Source organism: Cervus elaphus, chromosome 30 (genome assembly GCF_910594005.1).
Source record: "Cervus elaphus chromosome 30, mCerEla1.1, whole genome shotgun sequence".
Taxonomy (NCBI): Eukaryota; Metazoa; Chordata; class Mammalia; order Artiodactyla; family Cervidae; genus Cervus; species Cervus elaphus.
The window spans coordinates 21,062,484-21,080,378 of NC_057844.1; the positions used below are offsets into that span (position 1 = coordinate 21,062,484).

General features: G+C 40.9%; 1 protein-coding gene across 5 annotated transcripts in view; it reads left to right on the forward strand.

The window, feature by feature from the left end:
* Positions 1-17,895, forward strand: part of RNASEH2B (ribonuclease H2 subunit B) — a 74,620-nt gene that overhangs the window by 17,551 nt on the left and 39,174 nt on the right. For 3 of the 5 annotated variants that reach the window (XM_043891825.1, XM_043891823.1, XM_043891827.1), the window contains exons 2-5: positions 5,505-5,576; positions 7,507-7,614; positions 10,700-10,776; positions 14,907-15,030. In XM_043891825.1, coding sequence (XP_043747760.1) covers positions 5,505-5,576; positions 7,507-7,614; positions 10,700-10,776; positions 14,907-15,030 — 381 coding nt within the window. The remainder of the gene's footprint in view (positions 1-5,504; positions 5,577-7,506; positions 7,615-10,699; positions 10,777-14,906; positions 15,031-17,895) is intronic. The other 2 variants (XM_043891824.1, XM_043891826.1) reach the window with 1 other exon arrangement.

A 17,895-nucleotide genomic window follows, 5' to 3' on the forward strand; every position in this document is an offset into this window, starting at 1 on the left:
GACAGTGGTGGCTGCCGTTTAACAGAACATTTGTTGCTGCCAGGTGTTTTGACAGTACAAGTAAAACCTTTGCCTAGTAATTTTTTTTTTCATATTTAGGCAGACTATATCTGATGTAAAATTAACTGATTTCCAAATACTGGCACCTAATTCAAATTTTTTTTAAAAATGTGTATATCAAACAAAACCTGCCTATACACTGGATTTGGCCTAGAAGCCAACGGAATATCTGACTGGTAAAGTGAATATATACTTCCTTTGAACTCTTAGGCATCAAAGCAAAGGACTCAACCAGTGCTACACACAGGAAGCCTTCCTTCCCAGACCTCCTTATCTGTGTTATATCCTGTCATAAGATCTCATAGTCCATGTATTTCTTCTTCTCAGCAGTTGTTAAGTTTGCAGTCTACATTTGTGTGATTATTTGATTCAAGATATGTCTCTTCCATAGGACATCCAAACACTCCCCATGGGCAGGACCTGGGTCTGTTTTTACTAACCAATAATTAACAAATGAATAAATTGAGCAGGAGAGGTGAATTTTGAAATGCATTCTGTATTTTAGTTAAAGAGTACAGCATCTTACTTGGAATTCTGGGCTGAAAGATTATGTCCAATAACAAGTTGGTTTGTTGGCTCTGTATGAGAAAAGATGACTTTTTCCCCCATTACATAGACATTTCACTATTATCTACACTAATATATCTTAAAGGATATTTCAGAGAACTCTGGCATTTGCAGCAGAGCACATTAATGTCAGTATTTATTTGTACTTAGTAATTCCAGAGTTCTTATAGTCTGACATGTTAGACTATTGCTAATCCTCTGGATTTACTGCTCTTCCTGGGAAAGACAGAAACACTGCTTCCCTTGAATGGTTATTAAAAATATCTTTTTTAGATTTGGGATATTTGTAAAGTTTGATTATTTTAGGCTCTGGGAGGGAAAGGTGGAGAACTGGCAGGCATCACTAGAAGCAAAGTTTTCAGTTGAAAAACAGAAAGAAACACGAATCAATAATAATCTGCCAAGTTAAAGTTGAAATATTTACTGTCATACCAAAATAAAATAGTCTGTCTTGCTGAAAAAAGAGAGGTCACCTTTTCTCTGCCTTAAGACAGAATGAAGAAACGCCACGCTGGGGAAGTGAGAAACAGCAGGCAGGAGGGGGATGGAGAGAAGATCGGGACCTGCTGTGGTCTCCTGGAAACGTCGTTAGCAGTGCTAACCCTTGTCCTTCACGTTTTTGTAGCTGCAGAAAAGAAAGCCTTGAAAGATTTCCTAAAATTGAATCTGTATGGTTCCGTTTACATAGCATTCTCAAAATGACAGCATTTTCGAGATGGAGAACGGATTAGCGGTTGCCCAGGATTAGAGGTAGGGCAAACGGTTCTATCAGTTTTTGCTCTGTGTATCTTAAAGCTCTCTGTGTGTGTAACTGTAAACATTTAGGGTATCCTCCTGATCCTTCTATCATTATGAAATGGCCTTCTTTATCCCAGGCCATATCTTTTGTCTGTTACTAACAGAGCCATTGTATCTCTTCTTTAATTAGTTTAGCATGATAACCACACTCATTCTTCCTTTTAATCAACATGTGTCTTTATATATAAAATGTGTTTCTTATAGGGAGCATATAATTTTATCTTACTTGTTTATCTAGTCAGACAGTTTCTGCCTTTTCAATGGAATGTTCACTCCATTTACCTTGAATGTGATTATCGATGTGGTTAGATTTGAGTCTGTCATTTTGCTATTTGTTTTCATTTGTTTCATCTGTTCTTTGTACTGCTTTAACTCCCTTTCTGCCTTCTTTTGAATTCAGTGCTTCTTATGATTCTGTTTCATCTCCATTGTTGTCTTTTTAGTGATAGCATTTTTTTGTTTTGTAATTTTTACTGGCGCTCTTGGGTTTACTGTCTACATATTAAATGATTACGTCTACCTTCAAGTGATGTAGCACCACCCCACATATTGTACAAGAAACATACAATGGTGTGTTTTCATTTCTCTCTTCCTGGTCTTTATGCTATTATTGTCATTTATTTAATTTATGCATAGATTATAAACCCTGCTGCACTAAATTGTTACTTTTGTTTAGCCAGTGATCTTTAAAGAGATTTAAATAATAAAAAAAGTTATTTACCCCTGCAGTCACCATTACCAGTGTTCCTCATTCCTTTGTTTAGATTCATATTTTCCTGGGGTTTCCTATTCCTTCTTGCAGAACTTCCCTTAGCATTCCTTGTTGTATGGGTCCGTTGATTATTTTTTCCAGCCTTTGTATGTCTGAAAGAATCTATTGACCACCTCCACTTTTCTAGGGTATTTCCTGTGGTTTCATCTTGTGTTCTCTTAGTATTTTAAAGACTTGTTTCTCCATTATCTTCTGCCTTACAGTGTTTCCAATAAGAAATTTGCTCATTTTGAACTTTGTGCTTCAGTACAGTGTCATTGTTTTCTCTCTGCTTTTAAGATGTTTTCTTTATTACTGGTTTTGAACTGTTGATTCGGATGCATAGTTTTATTCCCGTTTCTTGTGCTTTGGGTTTATTGAACTTCTTGAATGTTTATGTTTATAGTTCTCATCAAATTCAAAAATATTCTGCCGTACTTTCTCCAGGTTTCTTCTGTTTCTCCCCTCTTCTCTTTCAGGAGCTCCAGTCACACATATATTATTAGGATGCTTGAACTTGTCCCACAGTTTGCTAATATTTTATTTTTAGTTCTTTTGTGTGTGTGTGTGTGTGTGTGTTTTCATTTTAGATAGTTTCTATTGCTGTGTCTTCAAGTTCATTAACCTTTTCTTCTGCCATTAATTGCATCTGGTATATTTTTCATCTCAACTTGGGTCTTAAAAAAAATCTTCTATGTCTCTACTTTTTTAGTACATGAGGAATACTGTTTTTAATTCTTTTATCTCTACATTCTAACATCTATATCTAACATCAGTACCCCCTCTCAGTAATTGATTTCTTTATTTTTTTTCACATTGTGGGTCATATTTTTTGCTTCTTTGAATGCCTAGTAATATTTGATTAGACACCAGACATTGTGAATTTTACCTTTTTTCCAGAAGAATGTATTTGTATTCCTATAAATAACCTAGAGCTTCATTCTGGGACATAGTGGAGATACTTGAAACAGTTGATTCTCTCAGGTCCTGCTTTTAGAATTCGTTCAGTGGGACTGGCAGCATCTCGTCAAGGGCTGTTGGTCCCTTACCACTGAGGCAAGACCCTTTGGAGCGCTGTACCCAGTGTCTTCTGAACTGGAAGGTTCTCTAGTCTGCCTGGGAGTAGGCCCACGGCAGGGCCCCGTGTGGACCTGGGGCGCTGCTCCCTCTGATCTGTCCGGCCCGTTTTTCTCCTGCCCTCGGCAGATCCGTGCGTGCCCTGAGCAGTGCTCTGCTGAATGTTCGAGCTGTGTCCCCTTTGCAGGTCTCCGGGGTTTCCTCTGCTTGTAGCCCGCTCCTCTCCTGACTTGGGAACTCGGGCCGTGGTGTCCTGAGAACTCCGCACTCCGTCTCTTCAGCTCAGGGAGGCCGCCAGGCTTCAGCCGGGAGCTCACATCCTGCACCGTGGCCTGGAAGCTCTCTCATGGCAGTAAGCTGGGGCGACAGGGCTCCCCTCATTTGTTTCTCATCTCTCAGAGATCACTCTCCTGCATTGCCTCACCCTCAGTGTATTGAAAATAGTTGTTTTGCCTATTTTTGTCCCTTTCATTTTTGTTTTTGGTTGTTAAATTGGGTTTCTTTAATTCCATTCGATTGCAAGTGAAAATCTCAAAATTAGGAGTTTTTTGTTGTTGTTGTTTGTATATTTAATGTCACTATTGAGAAAAATGTTGTACTTAGACCATTTATGCGTAAGCCAGTTTCTAAACATGTTTGCTGTGTTTAAGTTTATGAAGATCTGAAGTGGAATAAAGAGGGGACTGTAGAAAGTCAACGTGACCGCGAGTCCCTCTCCTTCTCACAGCTCTCTGATTTACTCTTTGGCAGGTTATTGCTCCCTTGTTAATCAGGGTCCCTTGGTTCCTTCTGGAGAGAAATTCTTTCAATGGATTTAAATACACCGCTGAAAATATGTGAGGATGCTATAAATAAAATTATCATGGTTTTTATGTTTTAATCTACGTGATTTATTTAAACTTTGACATTAAAATATTGTAGAGAAAGCAATGAGAGGATTTAGCTCAGCAGATGTTAAAATGTCTTTTAAAGCTACAGTAATTAAGATATTGAAATACTAATGCTAATACAGCCACAGACTCGTGGGTCAAAGTACAGTGTCCACAAACAGACTTATAAATGTATCTTAAACATTTAGCTTAGGTTATTGAGTGGATGTGGAGGAGGGCATGGCAACCCGCCCCGGCATTCTCGCCTGGAAAATCGCATGGAAGAGGACCCCTGGTGGGCTACAGTCCATGAGGGTCCCAAAGAGTCGGACACAACGGAAGCGATTGAGCATGTACGCACTCAGTAGATGATGTGGAAACAACCGGACAACTCACTGCAAAAATTAAAATTGGATATCTCCTCTTATTTTATAGGGGATGTATTCCAAATAGGTTAAATATAATTTAAAAGTGTTAGAAGAAAATAAGGGCAATTCAGATAGTCTTGAGGAAGAGAAGGACTTTCTAAGTATGACACAAAAGGTGTAACCATGAAGGAAAATATTGATGAGATTACACAAAGACTTTTTTATCTCCTCAGTGGCAAAATAATCATTAAAAACAGGGAGCTCCCTGGTGGCCTACTGGTTAGGATTGGAGGCTTTTGCTGCTCTGGTCCGGGTCAAATCCCTGGTCAGGAAGAGATCCTGCAAGCCGCACCATGCAGCCCCTTCCCCTGCCCCCCAAAAAAGTCACTAAAAACTGAGTTTATATCCTTACTGTATAAAGACTCCTAATAAGATAATAAAAGAAATATAAATGTCCTACTCAAAAAATGGGCAGAGAACGTGAGTTAGGTAATCATAATCATAATTAGGGGCAAAAAACATAAATGTCTAGGAAATATTTATCTTTTAAATGTTCTATTTCGTAATAATAGTAACAATAAAGTAATAAAAGCTATCATTTATTATGGGTTTCTGTTTGTCTGAATATGTTAAGAACTTTCAACAAATTAGCTCATTTAATGCTTTGCAAGGCAGGTATGTGTCCATCATCATCATTTTATAAATGTGGCCCCTGAGACAGGACCTGAGGAGCCATGCCTGAGGTGACAGAGCTGTCAGATGGTTGAGCCAAGGTTTCCGCCGGCCATCTGAGTCCTGCTCCTCGTCACTTCTCCAAGAAACAAATTAAAACTACCTTAGATTCCACTGCACTTCACAGAGAAACTGGTAATTTGCACAAGATCACACAGTTTATAAGCAGTAGAACAGAGCTAAGATTTTTAGAAAGAAAAATCATATAAAGAGAAGAAGGGAAAAGAGCAAAGTGAGCAACAAAGCAGCTGTCTTCTAATCTTAAAATGTGTTTCTTTCCAGAATATTTAAAGGATGCTTCAAAGAAGACGAAAAGCGGGCTTGTGTTTGTAAAACTGGCTAACCCATGTTCAGGCAAGTGCCCCTCTCCTCCATTCTCCTCTGATAACTTGAACATTTTTAAAACGTTGTGGCTGAAAAGTATGTACATTTATTTGTCTTCTCATATTTTTTCTTCCTGTCTAGCCATTAAAGGTAAAACAATATTACATGATGACAAAAGCAAGCTAATGACATAACCAGTCTTCTAAGATAATTCACTTGACCTAAACATTTTTTAAAACTTCTTCATAATTTTAATCCATAGAACTGTTTATTCATAAGAAATGCTGGCAAAACAAAAAAGCATAGAATGTTTGATTTCTCTCTGAAAACAGATGAGTTTTCCTTGGCCTTTTAAAGCCAGCTTTTCTTTAAGTAGTTATCCAATATAAGATTCCATTTATACTCATGTTATAAAGTAAAATAAATAACCCGAGTTTAAAAAAGAGGCAGGGGGATGCTTTTACTGGACATGCCACGGTTTTGAATACTTTCATTTTTAGCTGTACTTCCCTTATTTTGTTCAGACCAAGAAGTAGTATATATATATTTTCCTGTCAGGGGGTGATTTTTTTGGCATTAAAAAGCATTGTATTTTGAGGAAATACACATTTTATCAGGAATAATTTTAACTCTACACTCAGTGTATTTTCCTTTGTCTTATCATTTTTAGGCAAAAGTATTAAAATACACTAAGTATATACTGATATTGAGGACATTATTTATCTTTGTGAAATTGTTTTTCCGTCAGTTTATTTTACAAGATTTATAAGGTTAGTCTTAATTTTACAAGGTTTTAAATAGCTGTCTGATATTTAGCAGATGAGATCGTCCTCTTGGGGACTGTCATACTGAATAGTGAAAGCAAGAGACCTCAGCGGGTGGTGCCGTGTTGCTGTTGTTGGAAGGACTTGTAAATAGAAGTGGCAAGAGAGGCAGATATCCCAGTTTCCTTTTCCTCAAAACGAAATTGGATGTAGTCGGTCAGCTGTATTATCTGGAGTTCCTTAGTATGCATAAATGTAAAATGAGGTGTGAAGTGTTTTTGCAAGAGAAGTCTTAGATAGCCAGTAAAGCATTTAACAAAGGTAAAATACAAATAAAAGCCAGGCTTCCCGAAAAATTCTGAATGTCCATGGACAACACTTTACTGACTATGGAAAGATAAAGGCTAACCTTTGACTAATGTGCTGTGCTAGGAGCTTTACGTGTCCATATTCTCTTTTTAATCCTTAAAAAAGCCCTGGTGAGGCCGTTCAGTATTGCTCCCACGTTACAGGTGTGGAAACAGGTACAGAAGGGGTGGTAGCGCTTCCCCGAGGGCACACGCCCAGGTGTAGTTGAGATAGATTCGAATTCAGGGCCCTGACTGTGCTGTGTTTGGAAGGAAATTCCTGCATTGAAGGGATTCATTCGGATGCATGCAAATGTGTGCAGTCCTCACCCCTTCTAATGGTCCTTTTCTTGGGGAATCTGAGGAAAGGGAGATTTGCATCTAGTCGGGCCTGGCCCTCCTCACTCCTCACGGCTGAAAGTGTGTGGCTGTCGTGGGCCCTGGCCTTCCTCCGGGGGGCCTCCCCTCTAGGGTGTGTGGACCCCGTCTCGTCCCTCGGTGTGGGAGGCTGCAACCCCCCCACAGGCCAACTCGGTTCATCTGGCTGAGCCATTTGGGTTTGGGTGGCTTAGGAGTGATGGAGGACTCAACGAGAGGCTTTGGAGCAGTTAAGATAAATGATTTGCCCTTTTGTATTTATTGGTCTAAGTTCAGTGAGGATTACAGAGTTGGGAAGCAAGCATTTGTGTGTAATAGCTACAAGCTTTCCTTGGAGTAACTTTGTATAGACTGTATATGTATGTTTATGTTCATATTAGGAACATTCCTCAGAACTATTAGTCTTCTGGGTGTGTGTGTGTGTGTGTGTGTGTGAAAACTTACAAATAAAAAGCAGATTTGTCTTAACAGGGGAAGGAGCCATTTACTTGTTCAACATGTGTCTACCACAGCTGTTTGAAATAAAAGTTTTCAAGGAAAAAAACCGTTCTTGGTTTATAAATGAATCAGTTCAATCAGGTAAGTGACTAGTGTATATATTTCCATTAACTAAACACATACACTGACTTTGCCATCCTTCATGCATGGAAGTCTGAGTCAGTCTGCCTGGTTTGGAGTCTAGTCCATAGTTGTTTTTTTGTTGCCGGCATCAGAGCAGGGTTTAATCAAGGAGAAAGGAAAGATGGTTGGAACAAGTCTAGATCAACAACTTTGTGTCTTAGGTGGCAGGAAATTTTTAGCTATTAATAACAACTCTGATTTTTTTCTCCTAAAACACTGTCACACTCTGAGTCAGAAGTAAGATGAATTTTGTACTATGGAGTACACGCTGTGTTGACTGAAACTCTTTGCTCTTCTTTTAGCCACTTTTGAGATTCTTCAAGTTTTTTTAACATCGTATTTCCATCGCAAATGGATACTGGTAGAATAGAACAAAGATATTTTTGAATGCTTTGTCATATAAATTACCATTGCAACCCCCCCACCCTCCCTATCCCCTGAGCTTCCCGTGTGGCTCAGCTGGTAAAGAATCCGCCTGCAATGCAGGAGACCTGGGTTTGATCCCTGGTTTGGGAAGATCCCTGGAGAAAGGAAAGGCTACCCACTTCAGTATTCTGGCCTGGAGAATTCCATGGACTATATAGTCCATGGGGTCACAAAGAGTCGGACAAGACTGAGTGACTCTCACTTTCACCCTACCGCCCAACACACACACTCAACTCCCGGTTTCTCTCAGTTTTCCTTTGTTTTGGGTCATTGTGGACTCTGAAGGAGACAGGATACCAAATGTAGCCCCGACAGTTCTGGGGTGCCGGGGTGGGGGGTCCTGGGGTGGTTGAGGCCATCTCAGTTCCCGCTATCTCATTTTTTCTGATGCTTGGGCTGGGGGCGGGCGGTGCATCCCGGGGTGGTTGAGGCCATCTCAGTCCCCACTATCTCATTTTTTCTGATGCTTGGGCTGGGGGCAGGCAGTGCATCCCGGGGTGGTTGAGGCCATCTCAGTCCCCACTATCTCATTTTTTCTGTTGCTTAGGCTGGGGGCGGGCGGTGCATCCCGGGGTGGTTGAGGCCATCTCAGTCCCCGCTGTCTCATTTTTTCTGTTGCTTGGGCTGGGGGCGGGCAGTGCATCCCGGGGTGGTTGAGGCCGTATCAGTCCCCGCTGTCTCATTTTTTCTGTTGCTTGGGCTGGGGGCGGGCGGTGCGTCCCGGGGTGGTTGAGGCCATCTCAGTCCCCGCTGTCTCATTTTTTTCTGATGCTTGGGCTGGGGGTGGGCGGTACATCCCGGGGTGGTTGAGGCCATCTCAGTTCCCGCTATCTCATTTTTTCTGTTGCTTGGGCTGGGGGCGGGCGGTGCATCCCGGGGTGGTTGAGGCCATCTCAGTCCCCGCTGTCTCATTTTTTCTGTTGCTTGGGCTGGGGGCGGGCAGTGCATCCCGGGGTGGTTGAGACCATCTCAGTTCCCTGGGTTCCTCTGTCTTGTGTCTGTTGCTTCCTAAGCCTCTGCTTTCTGTCGAGTGTCTAAGCCTCCACCTAGCGCTAAGGTTGAAAGGCCTCTTGACCTTTCTTGTAAGGTATCCAGAAGAAGGGTTTATTGCTGGCGGTGAATTTCATATACCTGTGTGCATGAGAACATCTGAAGTGGTTTTCAGTTGCCAAAAGGCAATGGTAGACTGTGGTAGGTGCCAAGTATACATTCCTTTTTATTGTTCCCTTTTATTATTTTTCATTTGATAATATATGAGAGTTCCAACTTCTAGTGTAATATAGTTGCCTTTGGGTTTTGCTGCATAGACACAGTAATATCCAGATGAAACTGGAAAATATTCAGAGGCAGTGACTGATCAGTTCTTCTGAACTGTCTGAGTTGGTGCCTGCTTTTTTTTTTAATAGACTTTTTTTTTTTTTTTTTTTTTTTAGTTTTTGGTTCTCAGTAAAGGTACCTGTTTTTTTCATAGTCTTCTTTTTAAATGTAACCTTGAAGAAGGAGCTCTTTTTAAGAATGGCCACTAGGATATTGTTTTCAGATTGAGAAACCTGTTTCTAATTTCTGAATATAATAGATGTCTCATATAAACTGGGCTTAGAGCTTCTGATAGATTGTTTTCATAAACTTCCTTCTACTTTAAAAAAAAATCATTAACTAAGGTCATCATAAAAAATTATGTCCTTAATTTTTTTTTTTAAAACATACTATGAAATGTATTCATGTGTGTAACTTAGGGTTAGAATTTCTTGGCTGTATAGTTGGGTTTCAATGTTAGAGAATAAAAATCAGTAGATGTTTCCTGAAACCAAATTGGTAAGTATGGAGATAAATGAACTGTTTATTGCTATTCTCTGTCACTTCCATGGAAGGGTTCTGGGATGTTTGGAGGGGGTGTGACGGACTAAAGAAAAGTAAGGTCCAGGAGGCCTAGTTGGTTTGATTTGTCTTTTTTCCTTTCAGCCTGGTGAGCATCACTCATCTAACTGCAGAGATCCCAGTTTCCTATACTCAATCTTGTTAAGATACCTACCTGCCTGCATTTTTTTCTTTGGGGGATGGTCAGGATCTGGGGTGGGTAACAACCTCTGAGCTTTGAGTCATTGACCGTGAGCCCAGAGCACATAGAAGGAGCCATGTACAGAGGGAATAATATTGCTTTCCCATGGCTTCATCCTCAAAAGCACAGGAAATTACATCTTACTGCAGCTCTGTAGATGAACTTACACTGGTTTCCTAATATTTGCCTGGTTCACATTCTGTCTCTCTACCCCCAACCCTGCTATTTTGGGCTGGGCGGCGGGGGGCGGCGGCGGGGGGAAGAATGGGAGGTGGGGAGAGGAGGGGCTCTGTTAAAAATGATTTCTGAAGAAGAAATGGAAAGTTGAAGGTCCAGTTCAGTGTCTTGGCTCCCCTCTCTACACCAGAGTTTGAAGCTCTTTGGAGTAGAACCTCAGGGACCACATTCTGCCTTTGAGAAATTCTTGGGCCAAAATAGGGGGAGCTTCTGAATTTGGAATTTCACATCTATTTTTCAGTGGATGGTTTCCACATTAGGATTAAGATGAAATGACTCAGTTGTCTTTCCAGAGCATTGAATTCTCTTTTTAATCTACAGGAGGTCTTCTTCACTTTGCCACACCTATGGACCCTCTGTTTCTGCTTCTCCACTACCTTATAAAGGCTGATAAAGAGGTGAGTTTCCCAGGTTGAGATATTGACAGTGGGGAAATAGAATAGATTGGGTTTTTTGTTTAACTTCCTCCCTCTCCTTACAATGGTCCAAATGTAGATTCCACACAGTTGAGATGTAGCTTGGTTGGTGTGGTACGCCTGCATCTTGTGTGCCAGACAGATTGGAGCACTGGTCGGCAGACCTGAGACCCTGCACCTTGACCTTGGACTGGTTCACCAGAGACTTCTGAGAATCACCTAACCCTCTGTGTTACCTCCCTTCCTTGTTTGACAAAGCCTAACAACAAAAAGCTCATTCGTTTTGAAATACAGTACAGATGTTAAGACCTCAATCTTTAAGAGCAGAAAGTAGATTTATTGTCTTTCATTTTCTTCTTTGTGAGAGACTGAAATAGGTACACTGGAGTGTGTGTCCAGAGAAAAGCTCATTAACTGGGAAGCTGTAGCTGAGACTTAAGGAATCCCAGACAGTAAAATTTACCTTTGTAATATAAAGACAGAGTTTATTAATAGTAATAGTTCCAAACAGAGATTCTGAAATACTTTGGTCCCAGGATACCTTTACACTTGACAATTATTAAGGATCCCAAAGAGCTTTTTGTTCCTGTGTGTTTTACCTGTGAATATTGACTACATTGGGCTTCCCAGGGGGCTCAAATGGTAAAGAATCCGCCTGCAGTGCCAGAGACCCAGGTTCGATCCCTGGGTCAGGAAGACCCCCTGGAGAAGGATTAGCAACCCACTACAGTATTCCTGCCTGGAGAATTCCATGGACAAAGGAGACTGGTGGGCTATAGTTCATGGGGTCGCAAAGAGTCAGACACAACTGAGTGACTAACAGTACAGTTTCATTGACTATATCAGAAATTAAAACTGAGAAATTTAAAAATTTCTTATTTATTTATTTTGAAAATAAAAATCATAAGCCCATTTGGAAAAATATGCCTCACTGAATTTTCCAGGTCTTCCAAATGTCAACAGAATACATGCATGCATGCACACGCACACACCTTTGTTAATTTAATATTACTGGAGGAACTGAAGAGCCTCTTGATGAAAGTGAAAAAGGAGAGTGAAAAAACTGACTTAAAACTCAACATTCAGAAAACTAAGATCATGGCAACTGTTCCCATTGCTTCTTGGCAAATAAATGGGGAAATAATGGAAACAGTGACAGACTTTATTTTCTTGGGATCCAAAATCACTGCAGATGGTGATTGCAGCCATGAAGTTAAAAGACATTTGCTCCTTGGAAGAAAAGCTATGACTAACCTAGACAGCGTATTAAAAAGCAGAGACATTACTTTAGTCAAAGCTATAGTTTTTCTAGTAGTCATGTATGGATGTGAGAGTTGGACTATAAAGCAAGCAGAGCACCGAAGAATTGATGCTTTTGAAACGTGATGTTGGAGAAGACTCTTGAGAGTCCCTTAGATAGCAAGGAGATCCAACCAGTCAATCCTAAATTAAATCAATCCTGAATATTCATTGGAAGGACTGATGTTGAAGCTGAAGCTCCAGTCCTTTGGTCACCTGATATGAAGAACTGACTCATTGGAAAAGACCCTGATGCTGGAAAGATTGAAGGCAGGAGGACAAGGGGATGACAGAGGATGAGATGGTTGGATGGCATCAGTGACTTGATGGACATGAGTTTGAGTAAGCTCCGGGAGTTGGTGATGGACAGGGAAGCCTGGCGTCCAGTCCACGGGGCCACAAAGAGTCGGGCATGACTGAGAGACTGAACTGAACTGAACTGAGTGATCTCTTTAGAAAACACTTTGAATGCTGGGAAGCATGTCATAGTGACAGATACAAATTTTCTGCAATTCTAATTTTTGTTTTAAAGTTCAAATTTTTTCATTTGCTACAATACTGTCAGTCTTTCTCTTTAAGTGACAGATTCACTGTATTTACGTTCTGCCAAATATTCAAGTCTGAATAACCATAGTCCATGGTGATGTTTTCAGGTGAAAATCTGAGTAAAGGGCAGCTAGCTCTGCTGACAACTCAGACAGTTACACAGAGCGTTTCCTTGAGCCTTAGCGACAGCAGAAGTGCTTTAGCCACGACTTCACTTTCATCACACAGAACATTGAACCAACTGGCACTCAGGGTCAAGATTTAAATAAAAGTTAATTGTTTTGCTCCTTGGTCCGGGAAATCCTTAAGTAAACTGACATTTTTATAACTGCTTGTCTGTGGCAGTGGAGGACGCAGTGACTGCTGGACAGGTCGCCGGCACCACCTTGACTGGTGCTGAAAAACCAGCAGTTGTGCCCACCTTTGCGCTGGAGTCCTCAGTGCAAATGTCAACACAGTGAAAATGCAGACAGCGTCATAGCATTGTTATGAAAGTAGTTCGAAGTTTGTGGACCCCCTGCAAGGGTCCTGGGGACTCCCAGGGGCCACCAACCACAGCTTGAAAACCTTCGAAAAAACAACATCAAGGAATAGTGTTATTTAAACACTTAGCCGCATCTTATTTTTGCACTCAACATGTTTGCCAGTAGTTTAAGAGCTGATGGGTTCTCATTGAGTACTTAGACCCATTTTCCAAAACTCCTATTTCGGATTTATATCAATTTAATTTGCGATAAATACTGAGTAATAAAACTGACTTAAAATGTGAACTTGTGCTTTCTCCTGATGTGCTTTGCTTTCTCTTACTCTCCTCCTCTCCTGAATCCTTACTCTGTTCTTTAGTGTGGTTTAGTGAAGTTTTGTTCCTTAGTTTAATCATGTTTCCCCTTATCTGGAAGCTGCTGTGATACCCAGTATATGAGGGCATGAGAGCAGTGAGGCTCGTAAGCCATGTATATCTGAGGAGCAGAAGTGGTTCTAGTCACCACCAGGAAGGCCCTGGAAGTGCTGCGGGAAGAAGATGGCAACTCCCGTGGCGTCCACTCCTGGTGCTTCCTGGGGCATACTAGCAGGGAGGAGGCACCAGCCAGCCTTGTGCCTGTGCTGATGCACCTTTAGAGGCCTTCCCTCCATCTAGGGGGCCTGTTCCCCTGTTTCCCATTAAGAACCTGGCTTGGCTCTGGTGAATTAATCCTCACCCTGGCCCTCTGGGAGGCTCTGGGGGTGCTGTGACTGGCTCAGGTTGGCAGATACAGAATGAAGCTCATGGTGGTGGTTGGCTTTTATTCATTGTAAACTATTTTGCTGTCTCTCTCAAATACTTTAAGAGCCCCTTAAAATAGCCCATGAGGCACTCAGATATTCCTCCCCTACATTTTAGATGTGATCTTTCTCTATTTAATTAAGAAAAATACTACTGAGCAACTAACACTTTCACTTGGGACTTCCCTGGTGGCTCAGACGGTAAAGAAACTGCCTGCAGTACAAGAGATCCAGGTTCGATCCCTGGGGCAGGGAGATCCACTGGAGAAGGAAATGGCAACCCACTCCAGTAATCTTGCCTGGAGAATCCCATGGACAGAGGAGCCCAGTGGGTGGCAGTCATGTGGTCACAATGAGTCAGACACAACTGAGTGACTAGCACTTTCACTTTGATTCACTTTTGAAATGGTTACCTATTTTTTTTAAAATATACGATTTATTTTAAGATCAGTAAAAAATAATTCTTCTGTCTAGCTCTCCCAGCTGTTAGTGACTTTATGTTCAAACAAACTTCTTATTTCAGAACCTTTTTGTGTATACATGGTAAAGAAAAGGAGAACGAAACGTTAGTTTATTATGAAATGATTATGTCATGACTGCATAGTTCATTATGTATAAGTAAAACATTGTTTTAAAGTAGTTAAATATTTAACACATCGGTGATCACAGAAAGAAATAGACTAAGCTAGAAATCTAAAGACAGTGAGACTTGGAAAGCCTGTGGATTATTCTTACTATCTAGGAAAAAGAGAATATTTAAATTGAACCCTTTCTTGCCACTTGTCAATAGATCCCCAGTGCTTTCAAGAGCTTTCTAAAGGGAACTGAGAGTCAGTTCTGGAGCTTGTCCCCATAGAGGGAGTTCTTACATGGAACAAATGGCTTGGAATTTAGTTTAAAGTTCCAGCTATGAAATTATGTATCTTTTTCTCTTTTATTTAGCTATTTTTTTTTTAATGTATGAGTCTTTTGACTGGAATGCTTGCCTCCTGACTGACTTACAGTCTTTTCAGGGGAAGTTTCAACCTCTGGATCAAGTTGTGATGGATGACATGTTCCCGGATTGCATCTTGTTGCTGAAACTTCCTGAACTTGAGAAGTTGCTTCGACACGTGACAGAGGAGAAAGGTATAGCATGTGGCCTTTGAAGTCAGGCTTACGGCTGCTGGGAAAGCTGGCCGGTCTGTCTGAGAAGACAGCAGCTGGAAGTCCTGCGGAATGTGATGCTTATTCGTGTGGGTTAGAGGAAAAGTTCTGGTTCAGATCCCCTTTCAGTTGTCAGTATTCTTCCTCTAACTGCACTGCTTGTTCTGTCTGCGGAATTCGGGCCAGTGAAATCTGACGGCCTGTCTCCTGCAGGGCCGGGGTTCATGAGGCTTGGGCTTTGGTTCAGTCCTTTGAATGAGGCTGTGACTTTGGCTAAGTCCCTCAACTGCTTTTTGCCTTGGACTTCCATTTGTAAAACTTGCATAAAATCTATGCCTTTATTGATTCAGGAAACATTTATTGAGTATCTACTAAGAAGCATATATTAAGCACTAGATCCAGGCTCTAGGGATAGTCATAAGTAAAATACTGGCCTTTATCTCATTTTGCTTTGACTCTGATGGAGACAAATGACAAGTTAGGGCAACAGCAGTAGAGAGTAAGGGAAGTGAAAACTGGGTTTTGTGGGGATGCACAGTATAAAGGTTGTTGATATATCTGCTTTGAAAATGAAAATACATGGTCAGGTGAAGCAGTTTTTTTAATCGAAAATTTAAAAAATACTGGAAAACTCAGAGGAAAAAACTACAAATATTGTTTGTCCCCAACCCCAGTAATCAACCACTCTTTATATTTTGATATATTTGCTTTAAATCTCAGGGAAAGAATTTCTTTAGGAACAACTTGGTAATCTGTAGGATCTGATGTCCTACAAGAAAAATTAAAAATGTATTTGCTACACAGTTCTGAGCAAATCATTCAAACTTTTCAGTATCTGTGATGTGCCAGATGAAGGGTTTGAAGGGTTAAGAGTACTTCTCATATTCTGCTATACGTTATAATTAGTACCCTGAAAAGTTGTTCTAAGTCATAAAATAAAGCTTTCCTTCTTTTAGCTTTAGAGTGTTGAGATCTCTAAATGACCAGCATATGAACATTATTTAAGTATTGCAATTAATAGTGTCTACCACAAAGAGATGCTTCAGGAATTTAATGAAATAATACAAGTAAATCAGTGCCCAGAGAGTGCTGGGTGCATGGTAAATGTTAGTATCTTAAGGCTTCTAACTAGAGATTTTTAATTCTTTCCTAGTGTTTAAGTACTAGATATACAGTAAGTGGGGCTTCCCAGGTGGTTCAGATGGTAAAGAATCTGTCTGCAATGCAGGAGACCTGGGTTCAATCCCTGGGTTGGGCAGATCTGTTAGAGAAGGACATGGCAACCCATTCCAGTATTCTTGCCTGGAGAATTCTGTGTACAGAGGAGCTTGGCAGGCTACTGTCCATGGGATGACAAAGAGTCTGACACAACTGAGCATGCACGCACACATATAGTAAGTGACCAGTACACACTTGTTTGATGGTCCATTGATTAATATATAGTCAAGTGGTTTAAGTAGGAGAATGGGGATAATCAGACAATAATAAAAATGTCTGAAAATGAAGGTGTTAGTGGCTCAGTTGTGTCTGACTTGCCTGGTGGCTCAGACAGTAAAAAATCTGCCTGCAATGCAGGAAGCGTGGGTTCAGTCCCTGAGTTGGGAAGATCCCCTGGAGGAGAGAATGGCAATCCACTCCAGCATTCTTGCCTGGAGAGTTCTGGGGACAGAGGAGCCTGGTGAGCAGCAGTTGTGAATTGCAAAAAGTCAGACATGAACTGAGTAGCTAACACTTAAGCCTGCTAGGTTTACGAGAACCTTCACCCTTGGCTTTTCCCCACTGGATAAACCCAGCCACAGTTGCTTGTATCCTGAATGGTGATGGTGGTGGCTTTAGTTAGCACTGTTCGCTTTATTAGTGAAGGAAACGATGTGTCTCTGCTAGCTCTGGGGCTCAGCATGTTTCTTGCCAAAACTCCCATTCAGTGGAGAGTTGACAGGGGAAAGGACTAATAAAGGGTTATGAACTTCGTCTTGAGTGTAATGCTCCGTTTCATATTGCAAGCAAAAGCTGCTCTGCATTGTCAGATATGATTAACAGGAAGAGCCAGGAAAAGTTACCTGATTAAAATACCCCAAGCATTGTTGCCAAGTTTCTATCCCCAGGAGGCAAGAGAAAAAAAAAAGAGACCATATGAGTTTCTCAGTTGTGGAAAACATTCAAAAAGTAGATGTGAAAATGTGCTCCAGGCAGTTTGTTCAACAATACATCAGGGAAATTCAAGTTTGCGAACCGATTACCCAATTGCTGAACATGTTATTTGATTGTGGACTCCTTTTTATTCCATCTTTATTTTGTAAACCCAGTCTTTCCAGATGTTCAAGACCAGTTTTACAGGCACCAGACACATTAGGGAAAGAAACCTTTCCAGCATATGTACATGTTATCTAACTCACAAACTCTTGCAAGTATTAAGTTTAGGACACAATAGAAAAGAAGCAAAGATAATAAGAAGAGGTGACAAGAATACACAGAAGAACTATACAAAAAACATCTTCATGACCCAGATAACCACGATGGTGTGATCACTCACCTAGAGCCAGACATCCTGGAATGCGAAGTCAAGTGAGCCTTAGAAGCATCACTGCGAACAAAGCTAGTGGAGGTGATAAAATTCCAGTTGAGCTATTTCAAATCCTAAATGATGATGCTGTGAAAGTGCTGCACTCAATATGTCAGCAAATTTGGAAAACTCAGCAGTGGCCACAGGACTGGAAAAGGTCAGTTTTCATTCCAATCCCAAAGAAAGGCAATGCCAAAGAATGCTCAAACTACTGCACATTTGCACTCATCTCACATGCTAGCAAAGTAATGCTCAAAATTCTCCAAGCTAGGCTTCAACAGTAC